General features: G+C 47.0%; 1 protein-coding gene across 3 annotated transcripts in view; it reads right to left on the bottom strand.

The window, feature by feature from the left end:
* TSHZ2 (teashirt zinc finger homeobox 2) overlaps positions 1–23409 on the bottom strand; it is a 446181-nt gene that overhangs the window by 168284 nt on the left and 254488 nt on the right. Inside the window, exon 2 of one of the 3 annotated variants that reach the window (XM_011224867.3) lies at positions 9517–12592. In XM_011224867.3, the coding sequence (XP_011223169.2) occupies positions 9525–12592 (3068 nt within the window). In that variant the 3' untranslated portion in view covers positions 9517–9524. Of the gene's footprint in view, positions 1–7613; positions 12593–23409 lie in introns of those variants that run through there. The other 2 variants (XM_011224877.3, XM_034640154.1) reach the window with 2 other exon arrangements.

Raw genomic sequence — 23409 nt, forward strand, 5'->3', positions numbered from 1 at the left:
GCTCTACAACAGTGGGAATTAAAGGACAAGTGAATGAAGGTCTCCAATCCTCCTGGTGCAGAGAACGCAGAGCGGCTTGACTCAGTCACCTGAAGGCCTCGATGGACTCTGCTCCCGTGGGCGAGCACACCTCAAAAACAGGCATTTCTTAGCCCTCACGGCAATGTTAGTCCTCTGGGCAGATCATTTGACTGTGGGCTGGGAATGCTTCTCACTTTCTCGCACTTTGCTGGGCTGCACGGAGACTGAAGATTCCTTCCTTCGGGGCTTCTATTACGTGCTGTGCTCTATGCTAAGGGTTCCACGTGCTTTATCTCTTCGGTCTGCCTGACTGATGAGTGACACAGGTATTACCGTCATTTCACCCATGGGGCATGTCACAGGAGGTTATGACCACCTCCTAGATACTGTCCCTCCCTCCCCTCCTGCTTCTTTCCTATATTTATAGAGTCTGTGCATGGGGAGCTAATCAGAGGCAGCCCCTGGCTTCCTGGACCTTAGAGGTAGACGCCATGTTCACCTGCAGGGAAGACGCTAGTGCTCCACCTTTTCCAAGCCCTACAAAGTCAACTTCATGGAAATGATGTTTGACTATTTCAATAAAGTAAACCTGTATTGAACATCTGTCTCCATGAGGCTCAAAAGATAGAGGCTCCTTGAGTAGGAGCCGTCATATGTATATCCACCAGCTTCTCTGCCTGATCAGTGTCCCCTCTATGCCATCTTCTCCCCCAAACACAGCTCCAGTCATACTGAACAATGTGCATTTTCTGGAACAAACCCCCCGATTGACCTCATTTACGAGGTATTCCTCTTGCCAATTCCTTTTGCCCTGTTGCCGTCTTCCTTTTCCACCTGCTAGCTCCATTTTTTGTTCCAGATGCAGCTAGATCTCTGCTGATTGGATCAGACATCCTCCAACCCTCTCAGCTCCCACTCGCTCAGTGCTCTTGCCTGCGATAGCACTGAGCTCAGTGTAAGCCTCGGGGCTGCCATGTTCTTCCATGACTGACTGTCAGCGTTCTGAGGGCAGAGTCTGTCTCTGCGTCCCTCACCACTGCAGTCCTCGCACGGGCCACCGTCCTCAACATGTAATGTCTACTGTGTGATGCCTGTTTTCACATTTGTCCTTCCCCAGCGGATGTTCCTGAGACAAAAATGTGACTGGGTCGTAGCACATTATAATGGTGGCTGTTGCTATTAGAATTAAAATCCTTAGACACGCTAACCCACCCTTGATTCTAGGGCTGCTATATTTTAACAATTATGAGTAGTCTCTTTAATGGATCATTTCTATGTGCGTGATATTGTACCAGGAAGACACTTGGTAGGTTTTCTTTAATTTTATCCTTACAGCATACATGAAGCCAGCCTTCACGCGGCCACTTGACAGAAGAGGCAGCAGAGGGTCAGAGAAGTGACGTGACCTGCCCTGGGTCTTTCAGCTAGGAAGTGGAGATGCGGCCCCAGGGCCCATCTCAGTGGCTCCAGAGCCCACGTATCGCCCCCTGAATTTAGCTGCCCGATGCTTCCTCGTGGGATTTCTAGGCATCAGGAAGTCCTGTCTCCTGAGACTTTGTGACAGGCCTTCCCTCCACTCCAGCGTCCTCTCACTTTCCATTCTTGCATTTCTGGGATGATGAGGTCCTGATTGGTCCTCTGACTTCTAAGCCAGAGCAAATGCTACCCAATAGGGACCCATCTCCATGGTTACCGCACACGAGAGAATCCACAGGAAGGCGGCACAGGGGAAGTGGAGGCTACGGCAAATATGGGGGGAGGAGGGAGTCATAAACAATTAAACATGACAAAATCCTCTGGTGAACAAAAATAGAATTATTTGACTGTGAAATCAAGTAATGTAGCATTGAAAATAACATAACCTGAAACATCATTTTTTTCTCCATAGATGAAAAAATTACCAGATAAAACCAGGCACGGTGAAACTGCCAATTTGCTGGAGGGCCTGAGAGGGAGAAAGTTGTCTATGTCAAAGATTGCGGCTTTCAGGATGTTGAAACGTGCATATATATTTTTGTGCCCCTCCACTTCTCTCCCCTGCCAGTAACTTGGGGATGAGTTCGCACCTCCCACTTTGGTGCAGCACCCAATAGAATTTAACCCCAGAGATACCAGAAAGGCTCTGGGAGAAGTTTCGGCCAAAATTCTGGCTTGAGGTCAATCATTCATCTGCCCATCCTGGAGTTCCAGCTCTACCACGTACTGGCTGCATGATCTTGGGCATCGCCTCACCTGTCTGAGGGCTGGTTTCCTCACCCGTCAGCTGGGTGCCATTATCATTCCTTTTTTGTAGAGTTTTGGGGTGAGATTGAGTGAGGTAATATGCATAGATGACCCTAGTACAAGAGCTGGGACACCATAAATGCGCAATAAATGAATCCTCTGTTGGTATGGATCACGGCGGGGACGGCAGTGGTAACGACACTGCCCAGCACTGTTTTCTCACAACATCTAATCGACATCACCACCATCATTACCTGCATCGAGACTCCAATGCAGGCCTTCCTAAGCATGGCATAGCCACTGGTGAGTCTGGACTGTAGCAAGCGGAGTTTTTCAAGGGTAGCCGGTGGCAGAGAGAAAAAGCAGAAATCGGAGGGAAAGAAATGCAGGTTAAGGCTATCTTCCATGCTTTCTTGGGGCACTCAAACCCCACCCGATAGTTCCATGCCTCCCGCTGCTCCCCCAATCGCCCAGAGCTGATTTAATTAAATCTGTCCTCATAGTTTCTCCTGATTTCTTCAAATAAAATGGCACAATCCATCCCACATCTTGATCTAAGCCTTTAGCAAACAGAAGGGGATTTTTCTGAGGCAGGTGATCAAGGCGGGAAATCAAGAGGAGGGTGAAGTTCATTCAGCAGCCGCTTTGTGGTCCGGATCCAGGGCTGAGCTCTGCCTGCACACTGTTTTAGCTAATTTGCAACACAAATGGGAAGAGGAAGAAACGACCTGCTTTCACCGCCACCTGGTCTCTGCCAGTCTTGCTTGTCAATCTGAACATGGATTTTTTTTCAAAAGTTTTCACAGCATCCCTAGAAGATGACCCCCAAAGGAATGCCCTCCTTGCCTCAATAGATGCTATGCCTCCTGCAGGTAAACAACAACAACAACAAAAACCAAATAAAAAGACCAAAGAAATAAGGACTATTCCAGAAAAAACTACCACCAGCACTTTCCACGTAGCCCTGGCTTCCTGGGCTTTGGGGGGCACGTGCTCTCGACAGCAGCACAAAGTTCTCTAGGGCTCCCAAAGGTGACACGCACCTTGAGCTCCTGGCAGCCCCTTTTTCCTGCCCAGTGAGCCTCGTGTAACATTTACACTGGATTTAATAGGAGAACATGACATGCACTGATTTTCAACAAACTCCGGTCCTTTCAGGGGAAGAGTCTGGAAAGAAAGCAGCTGCACACCACATCCTCTTCTATTTTGGTGCCCTTAACGTGATCTCCGTCGCCCACATATCATTTACCAAACTGCCCTGCGATGCTAGCAGGGCGTGGCGTCAAGACTGATTTAAAATCCCTGCATTGCTCAAACTGCATTGTTCTTCATCAAGTTGAGTCATTTTTATGTGAAGTGTCAAGCTCTCTAACAAATAATTCCTGCCAGACAAATCAAGTTCCTCGTCTTAGAGCCGTGGCTAAATAGTTTATAGCTTTAATCTGCTCACCGAGGTGTGCAGTCTATGACAGTAATTATAAATGCAAGGAGAAATTATAGCTGAATGCTTTAACTGCATTAGAAGCCGTTTGATGAACAATCATGAGTGCCTGCTCGGTTCCAACAATAGAGGGCAAGTTAGTGTCAGTGCATTAGAGAGATTTCAGTTCTGCATGGCTTTTCCTCCCATTTACCACAGAATGTCACTTGTCTCCTATAAAGTAGAAAAAAAGCACCGTGGAAAGCTTTAAACTTGATAGTTAACAACAACAAAAAAAAGACAAAGAGAGAAATGCAGGGGAAACTGTTTATCATTATGACTTTTTTTTTTTTTAAACGCCTGTTTTGTTTGGCGGCTGGTTCGGTTTCAAATTAGTTCGTTGAAGGTAGCTGCTTGTTTACTTACTAGGGGCCTTCAAAAAAAAAAAAAATCCCTCCTCAAGCCGTTTCCATGAAATCTTTATCGAGAACGACTTCTTTAAATGAAGGGGCGAGTTCAGAATCGGCCCAGGCAGAAGCTCTAGCAATTGCCGTGTGTCCCCCCGCGAGGTCCTGCTCTCCATCTGTATATACCTAAGCTAATGACACAATTCAGCTCTTTAGTTTCCCCTCCTCACTTTTGCGGAAAGACGTTTTTAATTTAGCTGAAGAATTACACAAATGTATTTTAAAGACATAAATCCATATAAAAAATATGAGCTAATTAAAACATTGCACTCCCTGTCGCTCATGGATTTTCAATTTAGCGAAAGAAAAAAGAATTGCATCTGGTTAAATGAAAAGATGATACTGATGGCAGATTGGAGTAAATGAAAAATAATGTTACTCTATATTAAAGCACCAAATTATACACGTCAGGATTGAGATTTCGAAGGTTCCCAATGAGGGGGACAGTCGCAACGGAGAGGGGGACCGCCGATGGCGAGGGAGGTAAGCCAGATCGCTTGCATAAAATGGAAACATTAAAACAGATGACACATTTGTTTCTTGCTGTGTTGGAAATGCGCGAGTCTCATAGCTGACCCTGTTTCTGAATTCTCATTTTGTTTCCCCCAAATGAGATTCAGGATCTGGATCAAAAAAATAAAAATCTGGTACATGTATATTTTCACTGGAATTCGGGTCATTCCTTGGTTAGATGCTATCTGCTAAATGTCTAATTGCCTGACTGGACGAGGGCATCACAGGCAGGAGAGCAAGGATGTTTTGCTTCACCCTGTGGGCCAGTCCTAGGCCCCCCGAGTTTCAATATTCGGTTTGCAGCTGGAGCCTTTGAGAAGCTCAGGGGAGCTCTTGCCTATCTCTAGCTCGTGTGCCATGGTTACAGCCTTTTTCTGGGCTGTTAGATGTCCACGTGGCCATGGGTAGCACCTAGAAACCATCAGGCAAGGTGGCAGAGAAGCCAAGAGGCAGAAGAAGGTGATGAGTGCGGAGCGGTCCCGGGCTTGAGTCCGTCTCTGCACTGACCGTGCGCTCGCGGACAAATCACGAAGCCCTCAGAGCTCATTGCAAAAGCAGAATGGCCTGAATCACCATGCCCGGCTTGTGGAGGAAGCCAATAAGCGGGAGTTTTGCTGCCACTTGCTACCATTGTGATCAAATAACAAGCTAAGGTTTCCATGGCGGCACCTGGGGAGAACCCACAGGTCCTACACACTTCAGGTAAGGCTGAAGAACGCGGTAGAAGCCCATAGGGACTGGGGAGGTCTAACTTTTCCTGTGAACCTACTAGTTGCCAGGCTTTCTGGAAGAGAGTTGCACAGGCTTAGTTCATTCTCACACATTTTCTATGAGGGAAGAACTGTGTCCCCATCTTATAGACACAGAAGTGGGCCATATCTTGGGGAGAGTGGATGAGTTAGGATTTGCACCCAAGCCTGAGATCCTGGGCAGCTGGGGGAGGCTCTAACATCACAGGGCCCCCGAAACCATCATTTCCCTCCTGGGCTCCCCCCCGGGGATCAGGCTGATGCCTCTCCTGTGGGCTCCATTCAGCGTTTACCCCAGAGCCGCCCATCTGCGTGTCTACCGCGAGCCTAAAAGGCAGACTCTTGCTCTGGTCCCTGGTTCATTCCCCGGGATTAGCGCGGTGTGTGGCCTGGAGTGATAGCCTTCTGGATAGGTGATAATGAATGAGCGAGGTTATGAGATTGTAGGAATTCATGCAGAATCTCTCTGCCTCCTTTTCCTCCCCTGTTACACGGTTGAATCAACCCCTCCCTTATAGGGCTGTTGGTGAGAATAAAGTGGAATAATGTTTGTAAAGTGCTTGCCGCCGGGCCAGCACATTTGGCTATTATAATCAGCATGTTTGCTGGTTCACCATTACATATCCATTGCGGAGTAGGGGCTGGTGCATATTAAAAGCAAAACCAATGTTGGTTGTAAGAGGAAAGAAATGCAGGGAGGGGAAAAGGAAGGAGAGAGGAAGGAAGGAAGGGAGGGAGGGAGGAATATTTATTTAATGGATGAATGAAAGGGTGATGCCTCTTATAGACATTAATTAATCCAGCCCATTTTGCTTTTTCCAGAATGCCATATAATCCATGTTGTGAGGGTTGCCTGATTTAGCAAATAAAAATACAGAATGCGCAGTAAAATTTGAATCTCAGATAAACAGCGAGTACCTTTTTCAGTAAAAATAGGGCACTGGCGATGTTTGGGATATGCTTATTCTAAGAACTTAGTTGTTGTGTATCTGAAATTCAAATTTAACTGGGCACCCTGTATTTTACTTGGCAAGTTTACATGCTGTTCACCCCGAACATGTGTTTTTATCAAATCACCCACAGCAAAGGTGGCAGCTATTGGACTAGAATTCATTCTTGCCCCCAATTTCAAGGCTAGGTGTGCTATAAAACTTGTGCACTGTATTACACGATAATGACTATAATTTCAAGTCCTTGTGCATTTTAGACTCATTGATTTGCTCTTTGTTTAATTTCTATTATTCGAGACCATGTGGTTTTTAAAGGTATATGCAGATACTTACTGAAATTGTTTTAGATTATTTCTGTCCTAAAATAGGGACACACATTTAATATTATCTAATTAATTTTTCATGAAAAGTTGCTTTTAGTATTTGGCAGAGCATTTTGGAGGATTTAAGACCTACCTAAGAAAGGAAAGAAAATTCAGGACACAATTTGCATTTCACAGAACACAGATATGGTAAGCCTCCCAAATTTTCCATAAGATCTTGACCATGCTTTCTAAAACATCATGTCATTTTGTACAATTTGTGCTATCACGCATACCGAGTAAAATTAGAGTTCCGGATAACAGCGATCTCATTTTGTAATCATTTAAAAACATATCTGCATAGTTCTAAGCAGTGGGTAAGATACTGCACGGGCGTCGTTCTAAAGAAGGACGTTGAGGGTGAAGGAATTCTTCCCTACGTGGCCAGCGAATCTGAAAGCCACCTCTGTGCAACCGTGGGAGCGAGTCAGGCACGTTGTAATATCTTTAGTATTAACACCAACACACCATGCACACACACCATTTTTTTGTGCACACACAACACACAGATACTCCTATGGTTTTGAATGAGTCTTAAATACTCCAACTTGCTTCTCTGAAATCCTATTTCAAGAGCACAGCATCAAGTGTTTATATAAGAATGGAGCTCCAGTTTCATATAATGATAGCTCTGTGATGTGGTGCTTCAGGGGCCCAAATCCGAAAGATTTATTTTGTACAAATGCAGAGGGATGAGAAAAGAGCTATCCTATCTATGTATTTAACAGATTTGTTAAGTGTCTTTTGTGTAGGTTTTTCCAAATGATCAGTTTACCTTTGCTTCCTTAGAACAGACATGTACGTTTCAGTTTTTGACGAAGGCTTTCTTTTTCTCCCATCTTTCTATTTACGTATCGCAATGTTCTGGCAGTGATACTAATTTTTTTCAAAGAATGATTACAAACCTAACAGGTGGAAAATTGGTCTTTATTGTAGCACAAATAAACATTACCTATTTGTCCTCTTCACCATGGTTTGGACCTACCACTATGGGATTGGAAACATATCTCTTCTCTCTGGGTATTCTGTATTTAACCACCTTTTTTTCCCCCCCAAGGACCAGAAAAGTATAATAGCAAGTTACATAAGATATAAAATGTTATATAGCAAATAAATAGAACGTTGCCAAGCCCCAAGCTCACTCACAGATTCAATAGGTGAATTGTGGCCTTTCTTTCACTGGTGTGAGCTGAACAAATCATGCTTGGAAAGCAAGAGATGAATCGGCTAGTAACACATTTTAATTATCATGATAAGAACATGCAAACAAAACAACAGTCTTCATTTGGGCCCACGGAGCCATTAGAATTATAGGATGGGACCCCCCCTTCATCGGAAGCTCTTAGATCTTCTCAGTGAGGGGACAGTCCCAGATTTTCGCCCTTTATTTCATCTTGACTATCCTCACACGTGGCAAATCTCCCCACCCGACCGCGAGGTGAGCCCAAAGCCGCACATCATGTATGTACCCCTCCTCCTCCTGGAGCTCAGCTAGTACTCAGGCCCTTGTGGCTTGGTCTCAAAGTCTCCTATTTAGAAGCAAACGCTCTGACACTAGGGGTGGTGAGGGCTTGTATGTGATTACGGACCGTTGATTCTCTTATTGTGAAGTAACCGAAAGAATGAATCAGTCACCTAGCGTGGCATAAGCTGGACTCGCACGTGCTGAAGCTTTAAGTCAGGTCGGGTCTCCGTCGGGGGTGGGGCCCGAGGGGGAGGACAACCTGAGTGCGTGTGGAGGTCCCTAGCGTGGAGCGGATATCATGCGGAGGAGGAGAGAGAAGGAAGCAGACAAAATACAAAAAAAAAAAAAAAAGGGAGATGAAAGCATTGTGTGAAGATTCAGCCTGGAAACCATTTGAAAGCGGCCGGTGGGGCAAAGTCTGCCAAGGTATTGGACCTTGGTCTCTGTCCTCTTTCCTGGAGGTGACATAGAGAGTCTGGCACCAGTGACTATACAAGGCACAGCACTTCTACGCTATGTGATACAAATGGTCTCGAAGCCGTGGGACCGACTGATGGGTGCTCAGAAAGTCATCTGTTTCTTTAGGTAAATTAAACTCTCAAGGGCATGCAGCGCATCTGTCTTGGTTAAAGGTGGACGCTGACATTAGTCTATCCTAAAGCAAACCAGAGGATGGGAGAAGACAATAAGCTCCCTCTCTCTTCACCTCAATGTTCTGCAGAGAATATTCTCCTACCCTGTGACTACAGGGCAGCTGTTCTTTCCTAGCAAACCTAAAGGAGGCAAGACACAGGGGGATGGGAGGGGAAGGGAGCAATCGCCCCGAAAGGAAGCTGCAGAAAGCATTAATTACAAGTAATGATAATAATAAAGTTCATGAGCTGATGCCGAATTCTCTGCATAGTGGCTGCCCCCGGAAACTCTACAAGGTTCGCTCTGCTGCTCACCCCTCCCTCACTTTCTAAGCCATTAGCATCGCTCTGGGAAGGTGAGGGGGTGAAACGGGACAGTGACGGAAGTCCGTACGTATTAATTAAAATGAGGGGTAGCCTTGACTGGACCTTCAGAGTTGGGCCCTGGGTCAGGAAGGGGGTCACGTATCACGAAGCGGTAATCTGTGAACTCCATCTCTCTGAACCCATGTCACTCTAGTCACCAACTCTAACCGGGAGACACGGAGCTGGGTAGGACTTATCACGTTCTAGTCTCTCATAGAAATAAGTCCTAGTCCAGCAGGCTACTGTCCTCTTGGTACCGAGAGACACGAGCTGCCTCTAAACGGACCCATCTCCCAGCAAGAAGCTCCTCACAAGCTACTGTCCCGTCACCTGCGAGCAAACCCATACCTGCGGAGCTATTCTTCGTCCACGTCTGTTACAAACTGTGAATGGTGTTCGGGTGACTTGCTGTGCGTTTTGCTTAGATGGAGTTTTACTGCATGTTTGCTCACAAATGTCCGACAGCACAACTTACACTTGAATTTAGAGTCTGTGTCCTCTTCGCCAGCTAGGGTTTCCGGAGACCTCTGTGCCGACGACACCCGGGAGATCTCTTGTTCCACCTTGCTTTGCTGTTCCACGGCCATGCGGGTCATGTCCTTCATTTGGAAACCTAGGTGCGACTCTAAGTGACTGATGTAGGTAGAAGGGGTTCTAAACTGGGAGGCACAGTCACTGCAATAAAAGATAGGGTGTCCTTTGTCCATGTTTTTCAGAAACTTCGTCCCGCCCGTTTTCCGAAGTTGGTACTTGACGTTGGCCAGCCAGTGGCTGATGGTGGTCATCGAGAGCCCCGTGAACTTGGAGATCTGCATTCGCTCTTGAGGGCCCAGGTCGGACAGCAGGTACTTGCCCTCGGATGTCTGGAAGAGGCTCGAGGCGAACTGCGCCTGCAGGATCAGGAGATGCTGAGGGTTCCAGTTGGACTGCCTGCCTTTCCTTTTATGCAAAGTCGAGACCTCGCTGGAAACGTCCTCGAAGCGCCTGACATCCATTTCCAGCTTCACGGGGGGGCCCCGCGAGGAAGTGGCGGGCTTCGGGGTGGTGGCTTTGGGGAGGACCTTGACCATGTCGGCGATGTCAGACAGAGCGTGCTTCTGAGGTGGGGACGTGCAGGATTGTGCTTGCGAGGACTCGGCTTTCTTGCTTTTGGACTTGGTCAGGTCGATGGGCTGATCGTTGCTCTCGAACAGGTAGCGCCTGGACACGCTGGCCGGCCGCGTGGGGGCAGGACCCAAGCCCGGCTTGTCCCTGACGCCGAGATTCGACTTGTGGAACATTGAAATTGTGCTTGAGCTCGGGCTGGGGCAGGAAGGGGAGCGCAGGGGTTCGGTGGCCTTGCCCAAGTGATTGTTGAGGACGGACTGCAGGGCGCTGAGCGGGTTGATGCATGGCAGGGCCGGCGCCCGCGTGGGGAAGGCGCACCCGTTGCTGAGAGAGGCCGCGGGCTCCAGGGGCGGCCGTCTCTCGGGCTCACCGCCCTCCTCCACCAGCCTGGCCTCCTCCTTCAGGAGGCAAGGCTCGGCCTTCTTGGGTTCTGAAGGGGTTTCGCTTTTGGAGAAAGCGTCCCCCTCGCTGTGGCTGAAAGGCGATGCCTCCTCCTGGGGGCTTTCTTTCCCACACTCCTTCGCCGCCTCCTCTTTGTCGCCGGGCTCCTTCTTCACCTGGGTGTAGGGGGCCAGGTTGGTGGGCACGGAGACGAGCGGCATCACTTTCCACTTTGGTGCAATTGGCCTTAGCTTGTTGGTGAGGTTAGGTCGAATCTGCAGGACCTGGGATCCCATGGGCAGAGCGGGCTTGGCGCCCTCCGACAGCTGGTAGGCTGCGTGGATGCTGGGGTACGCGCTCCAGCTGGGAGCCCCGTTCTGAGCTTTGTTGATGGCTGTGGTGACGGTGTTTTCCAACGACTTCAAAATGTCCCCTCCGCCCTTGGCGCCGTCCTCCAAATCCTCCTCCCTCAGGTACTGGTATTTCATGGTGGGGTCTAAAGGCTTTTGGAGAGGGTCTTCATACTCCTCCCGTTTCATGACCTTCTCCTCCTTGTTGACCTCCTCCGGTTTTTCCTTCTTGCCCTCTTTCTTCAGCTCGGTTGTGGAGGCTGCCCCGTCCGCAGCCGCGTTACCCGATGGCTTGGGAGCCAGCGAGTCACTGCTCGGGGCGTCGGACAGCGACTGCATCTTCTCCACGGCCAGTGGGTCCAGCACCAGCTGCTTGCCCTTCTTGGAGGCCGAGCTGGTGACCTTGAGGAAGTGGCCGGTGACCATCATGTGGGTGGTGAGCTGTTGCAATGTGTCGTGTGAGCTGCCGCACTCCATGCACTTGAGAATCTGGGACTTGCAGGCCTCGAACTGCCAGGTGTAGCTGGCGCCATTCTGGTAGCCGTAGCGGTTGTTGGACGATAGCTGCAGGCCTGTGGGCTTCTGGGAGGAAAACGGATCTGCCAAAGAGCCCGTGGTCGAATCGGGGGAACACGGTCGATTGACGTCGAAGACGCGTTTCTTGGCCGGGGTGATCATTTTCGAGGAAATGGTGGGGACTGGCTCCTTCAAAGGCACTTTTTGGTAATGTTTTGTTTTTATCATGTGGACACTCAGATCTTGGAGGGAATCGAAGGAGTCACCGCAAAACATGCACTTGAGAACCTTCTGAGCATCCTCCTTGTCCATGTCCTGGAAAGCCCTCTTCCGGGGCTTCGAGTAGCTGGCGGGGCGCAGCTTGTCCTTCTTGCGGTTGTCATCTTGGTAGTGGCCCGTTTCATTCATGTGCACGGTCAGCTCGACCAGGGTGTCGTAGGCGGCGCTGCACTGGCGGCAGCGGAACCTGCTGGCCCCCGTGAACACAGTCCCGCCTATCTTGCTGCTCTGCCGGTAGAGCTGCACCGAGCTGAACAGGCTGGGCTTCCCCACTGGTCGGGAAGGCAGGTGCTGCTGGAGGCTTTTGGACAGCGCGTCTTGGTGCCAGTCGAAGTCGCTCTTGTTGCTGCCATTGCGGGTGTCACAATTCCGCCGCTCGCCGCTGGACAGCTTGAAGCCCAGGCCCAGGCCCGACCAGTAGGAATCCGACAGGATGTTGGCGTAGACGGCGGTCATTTTATCCATGCAGTTGTGGCTTTCGTTGGGCAGCTTGGGGTGCGCGCTGGCTTTCCGGTCCAGGGCATCCCGACCGCAGACGCTCTTGGCGTCTGACACCTGATCGCTCGCATCGCTCAGCAGAGACTCGTTCTCCGCGTCCTGATTGGACAAGTGGCTTCCGGGAGAGTTCTGGTAGCTGAAGCAGCCCTTCTGCTCTGGGCCCGTTTCTAGGTCCTCGTCTGTCCCGGGGTCATTACTGCCCTGAAGCTGAGCTCCCGAACCGCTGTCCTCCTCTCCCTCCTCTTCATCTTTTATGTCCTCCTCTTCCTTCAGCTGCTCCTCCTGGGCGTAGCCTGCGACGGGAGAAGAAGAGATGAGATAAGATGACAGGTGACACTTGCCATCCCAATCTCCCCGCTTAGACTAAGTGCTTCAGATGCGGGGTGTGGAATAGTAACCGAATTTATGCTTTTACGAACTGCAGGCAATGGACACGGAAAAAAGCCAAATGATGTCTTTTGTGCTATCTCATGCCTTTTTTTTTTTAATTGTCAGGAGTCACAAATCTTTATAAATGCCTAGGATTCCAAGTTACTAATTTTCACGTTTAAGGAGTATCGGTCCAATACTCCGATAGTGAGACAGTCGCTAAATTCATAGTTAGAACTTTCAAGAAAGCTGGAAGGAAATTCAAATCCTACAAAGACAGATCTCTCCAGAGAAGTAAGTTGGCTCATAAGAAAACTATACTTGACCCTTGGCATCTCTGTGGTAAGGTTTCCCAAGACACTGGGATATCCTGGAATACAATTATCTTAATAAATCATTTTTGAGTGCCCACGCGTAATTTAGATGCATGGCCATTATAGTTTTGATAGCCGGTGTCTTTTTGTTATAACATTTTTATTGGTAGAGAGTCACACAGCAGGAAGAGAGATTATGGAGTATCGAATAAAATCTCCCATTGATAGCTGAAAAATTATGTAAGCTCGGCAAACATAATGATTTTAAAATAATAGCAAATGGTGTTGGAATGGGAGATTTGGGGAATATCCTATTATTCTCAAACAGGTTTATGAAGACCTTTTCAGACAAGGCTGAAAATGCCCTCTCGATCTTGTGCCTGTAATTTCAAATGCTTTGTGATTTGTGGGTACCCGTCATGAGATGCCAATTATACGTTTGATTTGTAGATGCAAAATGCTATTGGAGATGCATGCTTTCCCTTCTCTGAGAGGATTTAGGACCAGTAATTGCATAGGGAAAATGAAGGCAGGAGAGAGCGGGTGCAAAGGGAATTAATGGGCAAATATCCATCAACAGAGATGGGGAAAGTGACTATTTATGCTCATGTGTTCATTTCCTTCACCTGGCCTTTTCAGAGCCACTTGGATAAAATGTAACTAAAGAAGGACCAAAGCCAAGGAGAGTCTGTCTTTGATTTGCAAGGCTTGCATGAGCTTAGTGCAATGTTTCCTCTCCTTGTGAGCCTCTCTCTCCCCTCTTAATGCAGGTGGGCCCTTGGAAGAAACCCTAAGGTGGAGCACGGGTGTTTCCATTCACCAGCAAGAGAGCTTGGAAAAGAGAGCTCAGGCGTGGAGGTCCACCCTGCGAGGCAGGCAGGAGTTAGAAGAGGGGGGTTTTGTTGGGAAGAAGGCAGCTCCAGCCAGGAACTCCAAAGGTTCCTGCTGCGGCTGCTGAAGATGGCCATTAATTGAGCAGAAACTATCTCCTCGGAGCTCTGCTGACCACCGCAAATGCCTTCTTTCATTTTGTCTGATTATACGCACCAAGTAGGAACTATGGTAAAACTGAGGCTCTAAGGCTGAGACATTTGCCCAAGGCCATAGAGCTAGGGCTGCAGAGTCACAACAGGTCTCTGGTCTGTTTGATGAGAGCATCCATGGTCCTCACCACCCACTCCCCTCTCTGGGACCAACCTCACCAATAAGAAGACTTTGCGGAGACCCAAAAGTTAAAGTTCATTGAAATGCCACTAAATAGATAATCACTTCGGAGGGGAGAATTATGGGAATGCTGGAGACAAGAGTCCATGATTTCAAAGTCATGATACAGGGCACCTAGGTGGCTTAGTTGGTTAAGCATCTGACTCTTGGTTTCGGCTCAGGTCATAATCTTAGGGTCATGAGATCGAGCCCTGTGTCAGGCTCCAAGCTCAGTGGAGAGTCCGCTTGAGGTTATCTCTCTCCCTCCCCGCTGTGTGCTCTCGCTCTCTCTCTCTCTCAAATAAATAAATAATTTTTTTTAAAAAAAAGACATGATACCATAAAACAAGACAAAATGTTAGCACTAGCTTGGTGGTTGTACTCATTATTGTATTGTTACTGGTGTTGTGTTTTTGCTTTCCTAGCAAGCTGACAAGTGGATTTTTCATTAAACTGGTGTTGCTGGTCTCCAGTTCCATAAATTGATTTGAAGAAACAAAAGCTTCTCAATCTAGTTGAACAACCATTAATCAGTGGTCACTTCCTACAAGAAAAACCCCATTTAAAATAACTGGATGACTAAATTAGACCACCCCCCTCATCCTCATTGCATTTTCTTTTTCCAGGACTAATTTGTATGTTTGCAAATTAGTATTTGGTATGTTAGTCATATCATTAAGCTCAAGGAGAAAGCCTGTTATAAAATTAATAAATGAGTTGTTACAGAGCCAAGCAAAATACTCCAAAGAGTCAAGCAAATTTTATCAATCAAACAGGGTCACTTTTGAGAATTAAAAGGGCTTTATTGCTCAAAAACGGGGACAACACTCATTAGCCAAGGCTGTTCCAGGCCAACCAAGACATACAGTTACCACATCCATGAGCAATATGATCCCAGCAACATAGCAGCACACACACACACACACACACACACACACACACACACACACCCCTAAACATCCAGAGCCAGTGAAAAAAATCCAGGAGGGACCAAGAGGTCTTTCCATCACCACAACGGGTTAAAAGCATGGTCAGGTTTCACACATCTCAGTATTTGTGGTGCCTAGCACAGGGTCTGACATCTGGTCGGAAGCAATTCATGTTATTGTGTGTGTGTATGTGTGTGTGTGTGTGGTATAAAATATGCATGCATGTGTGTATGTACCCGGGTGCACGAGTGCGTGCACAACCCTCCCCCCATAATCTGCCTAGCCAATATAGTCATTTTCACACAAGGAGAAAAGAGGTGTTTTTTTTGTTTTTTTCCCTGCTGACATTTGGAAGCCGAGCTTTCCGGACCAGCTCAGCTCCACAATCTACTTTGTCCTTCTAAATGCATTCCCCAGAAGAAAAGTCAGAGACAGCAAACGCCTCCCCCACAATACAGATAAAATTTTCTGCTTAATTAGGCATTGACATGTTTACTATAACCTTTACAGAAGAGTAACTCGTGCTGAGAGACCCTTTTTGTCTGTTTTCTTCCGCAGAACAGACTACATCTAGTGCACCCGATAAGGTAACGCGTTGAAAAGCTTCATAAAAAAAAGTGCCAAAGCATCCGTCAAAGTGAGTGTATTTTAACGATGGCTGAGGGTTCCAAGGAGTTTTTAAAAAACACATTTTAATATTATACATTTAAAACCGTTCCCTTGACTTAAGTGATTTTGTTTGCCACCGGCAGCTGACGTGAGAGGAAAGACAGCCAGAATGTGGGTGATCGGGGTGCGTAATGAGTATCTGTCTCTCTCTCTATCGATGATTTGTTTAATAAGATTGCATCATGTGTAAATCTTGGTAAAGTGGATGAGTGGCAAGTTTAGTCTTATGAATACTTATTTAACGAAAGAAAATGATCACAATTATGCCAAGGCACGATTGAAAGGGCTGTTCTCTGGAGAACCTCCTTGAGGATCTCAGGTTCAAAATCAAACTCCGAGGTGGCACACATCTCCCTTGCCAACCTTAATGTCCAATCTCGTCCCTTGCCGCTGCCGGATTCTGGTCACACGAAGCTCGCGCATCCCCAGGACGGCTGTTCCTAAGCAAACCCTCTCAGCGCTCTAAGTGATTGACTCAAGGGCCCTTTTCCCTTGCACCCCACGGCCACCGCGCTGACTGTGCCACCATTAGTGTTCACTAGGGTGAGGAAGGGGCCTTCCTGCTTCTATTTCCTCCAGGATGATTTTCAGAGAACGGCTAGAATATTCTTTCTCGAAAGAATAAGGTATTGGGTGGTGACATCGCTCTGTTTTAATTCCTGCAGTGTCTTTGTGCTGCACTAAATGTGAGAACCAAACCATTAGCATGGTCTATAGACCTTGCAGGACTTGGCCTTTGCCTTCCTGTTCGATTACTCCCATGCCCTCACCTTGCTCTCCACGCCTACTGGCTCCTTCCTGAACCTGCCAATCCCTGCCCTCACGTGGTTCTTTGCAGCTGCACACCCCTCTGCTTGGAAAGTTCTTCCTTCAGACCTTCACATGGTGATTCCTTTGCATTCTCCAGGTCTGTGCTCACAGGGCCCTTTTGGAGAAGCCTGTCCCGACCAGTCTCCCCTTCTCTGCATTACTCCAGATCACATCCATCTACTTACTGAGATCCCCATAGCACCTACCCGACTCTGAATCATCTTGTTTTCCCACTGATTGATTGTCTCCTCCCACTAAATACAAAGATGAAATGTTTGCCCCCACGAAGACGGAGACCTTGCTTCTCCCAGTGCTCAGGCTGCACCCTGGCACAGAACTGTGTCCACAAATTATCTGAGCGGATGAATGAATAGATCATACAATGCAAAGGGATTATTCCAGTTGCGACCTCCGCCTCCATTTCTCGACAGTGCAATTGGCCCCTGTGATGGGCAACGCTCCCTTCCCTCCCCTGCAATATAGACCAGGTGTGAATTACAACCATCCTGACCAGCTTTTCTCAATGATAAAACCAGAACATCCCCATAAATCATCTTTTCAGACCAACACAGCCACCAACGTTCCTGTTGCCAGAAATCCCTGAGCTGTGAATTTAAACTTTTAAGTAGGAAGACTGAAAATAAGCATCAAGACTGCAAAGCAGCAGAAAATGCACTCTTAATGTGAGCCGACTTGGATTCAAAAAAGACTCACACGTGGGAACTTGGAATGTATGGACTAATTTTGTCACAAATATAGTACATTAGCTGTTCCACAATACAGGTTCCACGAATATCAGGGTGGTCTTCTCCCGAAGTCTTGACTTTACAAAGAGATGTCACTGGAGAAATATATTCTACATGCTGCGAACTTTCTACCCTATTCATGTATGGCTAAAATTCAGAAGTAAACCCTTAAATTTTAAAAATTTCCTCTTCTATCCAAGGTTAAAAAAAAAAACAACAACAAAAGAAAAACAATTTTTTTTTTTTTTAAGTTACCACCTCAATTGTTCCAAGAATGTCTCTTCGGAATGACTTAAATGAAATTGTGCAAAATAATTCACGGGTTGCATGATGTTAGATAACAGATTTTTTGCTAGGCACACATTTTTACAGTTGCCTTGAAAATCCACCATCGAATGTTTACTGTAAAAACACGGACAGTTTTTAAAGTAGAGGTGGGACAGTTATAACCGGAGAAGAATATAAAATTCAAGAAGGCTGATTTTCAAAAACTAAACCAGAACTCAACCAAGGCCTCATTTGAAAACATATCCAGGGGTGACAGGATCATTTTCACCAATCTACCCCACTAAATGACAATTTAAAATCACATGAAGATTCCAGAGCGCGCAGGGCAGACATCAAGGAAGGGATCACAAGCATTTCTCGCCACGTACCCAGTAGGTATGCTGCATGATGACACAGAGGAAGGCCTCCCTGTCACAAGTTTCTAGTGTTTTGGTGACTGTGGTCTAGAAATCTGTTAATATGTATATTATTATTGGCACTCATTGGCACTCTTGTTGGCAGGCTGAGGAAAGAGATAAGAGGATTTGGTTCAAGGAGACGGAACGACTTCTCATGGTGGCCAGACCCGGAGCGAGGGCCCTGTGGAGCGCCGTGCTGGGGGGACCCGAAGCTCTTGCTTCAGCAGGTGGTGGGCCGGAGGGCTGTGGGGATCCCTGACACCATTCAGGTGCACAGACTTCACTCTCTGAGAATCTGGGTACCCCGAGCCCAGGCTCCATCTCCCTGCAGACTGGGGAAATCATCTAAGCTCACACACCTTTCTAAACAGGACAATTTTCAACAGGAAAAGTAAAATTCACAGCCTACGGATTTTGATTCCTGCCGCACCGCACACAACTCAGTCCCCTAAGGGTGACTTGTACACACAGGTCCAGAGAGAAAGGCCTGTTCCCTCTATCTGAAGGTCGGCACCGAACAAAGAGACATCCTTATTTAAAGAATGTTGGAGAGGGGCTGGGTGCAGCGGTGGGGGCTTCTCCTGAGACTGTAAGTGCTCTCTAGAGAAGGACCACGAGCTTTCTGAAGGTCATCAAGGACAACGCATGGCTTTTATTATTTCCTATAGATCATCTGGTCAATGGGAACATTTTACTTGTACAACGGGATGCATCGCAGGTGGGGGCTGCATGAAGCAGAAACCGTCCATTTAGTTAACGTCCTCTTGTTCTGGGCACTTTCCCGAGTCCCCTTCAGAGCACTTCGCACCATAAAGCTGCTTTCTAATCATTCTCTGTGTCTTCCTTCACCTCTTGGTCCCCAGCAGAAAAAAGGACGAAGCACGTTTACGTCAGGGGAAGTGGACACTCTGTCATCCCTTGTGGTTCGTCTGTTTATTCATTTAATCAAGAAATATTTATTCTGCAGCTACCACAGACGAGATGCTTGAGTCAAGTTTCACTGGAACGCCCGTCACAGCGGGTCTCCAAAGGCCGAGGAGAAGGAGAGGGATGAGTTATGGAGAGAAATCAGACGCCGCGCGGTTGGGGAGAGCGAGGTCACGGAAAGGTCAGGCATGGCTGGAGGTGGCCAGGTAACTGAAGTGGGCCAAGCGGCCAGATGGAAGAAAAAGAATCCTCCACTGCAAAGGTGAGTGGTACTGGCACTCATCGACATAGAGAGACGCAGAGGAGCTGCGGGCAGTGGAAAATTCCATCCCAGTGAAAGGGTGCGGGACTAGCCATGGGGGTCTTAGGGCTGCCACTTATTGTGTTTGGCCAAGGCTTGCAGATGAAACCAAATATGTCTGGGACCCATCCGTTTGCACCCTCTGAACCCAGGCAACCAGGGGAGGTCAAGACTGTGAAGATCGAGCATGCTCTCCTGGTGCTTTTATATACCAGCTCTTCGACCTTGATTCCTTATCAAGTGGAATAGGGGTGACCGTCCTAAGCCTGGCCCCCTCACAGGGCTCTGTCGGGACACAGAAAGTGGATGGTAAACCCTCGCTGTGCCAAGGTCGGTCCTTGGAGTGGCCGCAGCGTCACCTGGGAACGTGTTAGAAATGCAGACTCTCGACCCCAGCCCAGGCCTCCCGGGGAGGAAGCATTTCACAAGATCCCTAGGGGATTCCTCCCTGCAAGCAAGTTTGAGAAGCCCTGCCGTGAACTGCAAAACTGTTAATTATAGCAAGACAGTTAGCAATCAGCATCTCTCTGCCTGTGTTCCTGTGCTAGGTGGGTACCAGCTCCGTGAAAAGACAAGGCATCTTCGGGAGGGCCAGCCCCTTTCCGCTCCAAGGGCCAAAAGATGAAATGCCTGGGGCTTAGACCCCTGCTCCCAGTTTACACTGGGAAGCATGGAGCAAGAAGAAAACGAAAGTCACTGATTCAAGGACTGACCAGTTAATGAAGAAATAGGATGGCCCGTGGGCCATGGCATCAGGCAGGTCTTCATTCAAATCCACCACTTACTGCTTCATGCGATCTTGGAAAAGTTGCTAAAACTGTCTAAGGCTCAGCTTCCTCATCTATGAAATGGGAATAATTGCTGTATCTACTTCATAGGAAAGAGAGGAGTACCAAATACGATGAAGTATGTAAACCATCATGGCTGTAGGACAACCTCCCAACTTCCCAGGCCTGTCCTAGGCGTTTTATAAACACCGCACATCCTGACCTCCCACCTGGACCCACAGACGGCTGACATCAGTTGACTTTGGCATCTTTTTATCCCTAAGTCCTATTCCAAGCCAACAGCTTTTGGATGATATTTGCATTAGATGTGAACCAGCTTTGTATGTGTCATGCATAAGAAAAGAGCTTCCTCCAGCTTGGGGTTTGTTACTTAACATTAAATCATTCTTACAAGGAGCCAGTAGTATGTGTGCTGGGAAATTCTGCAGGAGTGGTGTGCAAACATCGAATAGCAAGTTATTACGTCATTACCCATAACGATCTTGTCTGCAGTCCTCAAGAAATAAAACAACCCACCATCTGAGGGGAAAGGTCTATGTTGGAGGCCTTGGGCTTTGCACTGAGAGAAATGACTAACGCTCAAAGCAGAAGGTCTAGAAAAACGCTCTGCATTTCGCTACCTACAATATCAGGCCAGAGTATAGTCTTACTGGGAAATGTCCTGGTGACAATTTTAAAAAGCAGAAGGAGAAAATATTCATGGAGGAGGGTTCGAAAGGGGCTATTTCATCAGCTTTCCGGTGGTTCCTGTTTAGAAGTCATTATGCTTATATTATCTTCACGCCAAGAGAGCCATAAATCAGGAGCAGGGGATAAAACAAAAAGAAACGAAATAGGGACAAAGAAACTACACAATAGGACTGAGGCTTTCCTAGGAAATAAAGATTTTTAGGCTTTGACTTTTTAAGTGGTAGCAACCGTTTCCAGCAAAGTGTGTACCCTGATTTTCTACACATCTTCCTCACATAGGGCGATAGAAACACACTCACGTAGATAGTTCTTTCCAAGCCTGGAGAGTTTGGAGGGCTTCTCCCCACCCCCAAGAAAAGGGACAGTGAATCATTGTCCAGAAAGACCTTTAGAAAGTTTATGAAGCTGAGGCACCATCTGTATTTTTTCAGACATATATTCCCATCTTACTTGAAATAACATCAGCTCAGCCGTCCCATGGAGTAAGAAGGTGATTTTGTTCCCTTCTAGCCTGGCCTGAAGTCAAATGTCTTTTCGTTCTTTCTTTTCTTTTTCTTTCTTTCTTTCTTTTTTTTTTTTTTTTTTATTTTTTTTTTTTTTTTTTTTTTTTTTTTTTTTTTTTTTTTTTTCTTTTCTTTTTTTTTTTTTTTTGGCAAATGCTGCTTCTTTCTCTGAAATATGTCATGCAGATAATGGATAATGACCACTTCTCATTGCCTTTTCTCGAAGACATCTAACTGCATTAGCCAAGAAATTTTAACTTGCTTCTTTTGCTAAGTTCATGGCTGTGACCACTTCCCATTAAGAAAGAGAGAGAGAGAGAGAAACAGAGACGAGAAAGAAAAGCTCATTGTCCCCTCAGAGAAGCTAAATTGGCACTGACAGAAAGCTATCTGGCCTTTGCTTTCCTGGTGAAGAGTCTTTGCTGTCTTTGCTGTCTCTAGAATCACAGAAGTCTGAGGTGGAAGGACCTTCCATATCTTATGGCCAATCACGCTCTAGCCAGGGAAGGATTTCCTTGCCCTGGTGTTCTTCAATTCTACAATTAATGGCTTAAACATTGGACCTTCCCACTCTTCTTTGTGTTGTCTTCCCCACCAATGGTCATGATCGTTATGACCAGTCTGGCTATGAGAATCACCATTCTTTGCCACCCTTCCCCCTAGGAGTTGAGCCAGGTTTCCACCATGATACAATTGGATCAAATCTAAGGATTGGGGAGAGCTTTTAGTTCAAGCTTTCATGATGTGCTTTCATCATTTTATTCACACTTTGGTCAAGTAACCGCTCAACATATACTTGAATGTCTTCAGTAATAGAGAAATCCCAGCTTTGAGGTAGCTTATTCTCTATTAAAAAAGAAATACTAATAGCTAACATCTATTGAGAGCAAATGTACAAGTAAGAGCCACTGGGTTAATTTTTTATATGTGTTACATTATTTGATCCCCACAACACTATACGTCTTTCCAATTCCGTCTTAACAGATGAGGACATTGAATTGCCGAGAATGTTAATTACATCTCCAGAGTCACGGAGCTGAATTGGGACTTGAATTTAGATCTGTCGAGCTCTACAATCTATGCTGGATTCTTCTTTTCCCCCTCACTCTCTGTATCTAATTTGTCAGCTAGGCATGTCAATTCTATTTCCAAAATAAATCTAAACTCTGCACGCTGTCATCGACCTCCACACCGCTGCCTTGGTTCAGGCTGCCATTAGTTCTTCTCTGGTAGTTGTGGCAGTCTCCTCAATGGATGGCCAGTCTTGCTCTCCTACAGCCCATCAACTTGTGTGGCAGCGACCGGGACCTGCTAACTGGAGACCCAGCTTCCTCTGCGTAACCGCTCTAAAGAGCTCCCCTTGGCTCTTGGGTTCACGCTCCCTAATGCAGCCTGCAGGCTCTGACCTGTCCTCTTTCCATTTCACATCCCCTCCCATCAATGTTCCTTTGCTGACATCTAAAGCCAAACTTCTCCCACCTATTCCCGAACTCACCAAATTCTTTGCTCGTCTAAGACCTTTGGAATTCTGCTTTTCGTACAAGGAAGGTCTCCCCATTTTCTTCTGTCTAATTCTTTCTCAGTCTTTTGGTGTCAGCTCAAAGGCCTGTTTCAGAGGTGTAATCCCTGATCACTGTAACCACTGCTCAGTCCCTCCAAATCCCCAACGGCCAAAGTTATTTTCTGTCTCAGCCCCCCACTTTTTCTTGTACAGTTTTTATCTCAACTTGCAACTATTTTATTCTCCTGTTCACTTGGTTGTTTGACTTCCCAATGGGACTGTAAGTCTCCCAAGGGCAGGTGGAGCCTATTTTGTTCACCACTGTTTTCCATTGCTATCCATGGCCCAACGTGTTCAAACATTTGTTGAATATAGGAAGAAATGAATGAATGGCTGGGTTGAGAAGTGAATGAGTGAGCAATTGTGTCAGTAAAGGACAGTTTTCTCTAGCTGACAACCTTAGATTTTACTCATTGGTTCCAACCCACTTTCAAGCCATAGAGAACAACAAAAGGACATTTTAACAGGATATCCCTTTGGATGGTTGAGGTCCCACACAGGGTAGGCTGGCCCTCCTGGGAGGCAGAGAAAGTCAGGGACAGATGGGGGTGTGGATTCAGGGGCACTGAAAAGACCTTTTGCTCCTCAACTCTGAAACTATTCACACTCTACTT

Source organism: Ailuropoda melanoleuca, chromosome 13, assembly GCF_002007445.2.
Source record: "Ailuropoda melanoleuca isolate Jingjing chromosome 13, ASM200744v2, whole genome shotgun sequence".
Taxonomy (NCBI): Eukaryota; Metazoa; Chordata; class Mammalia; order Carnivora; family Ursidae; genus Ailuropoda; species Ailuropoda melanoleuca.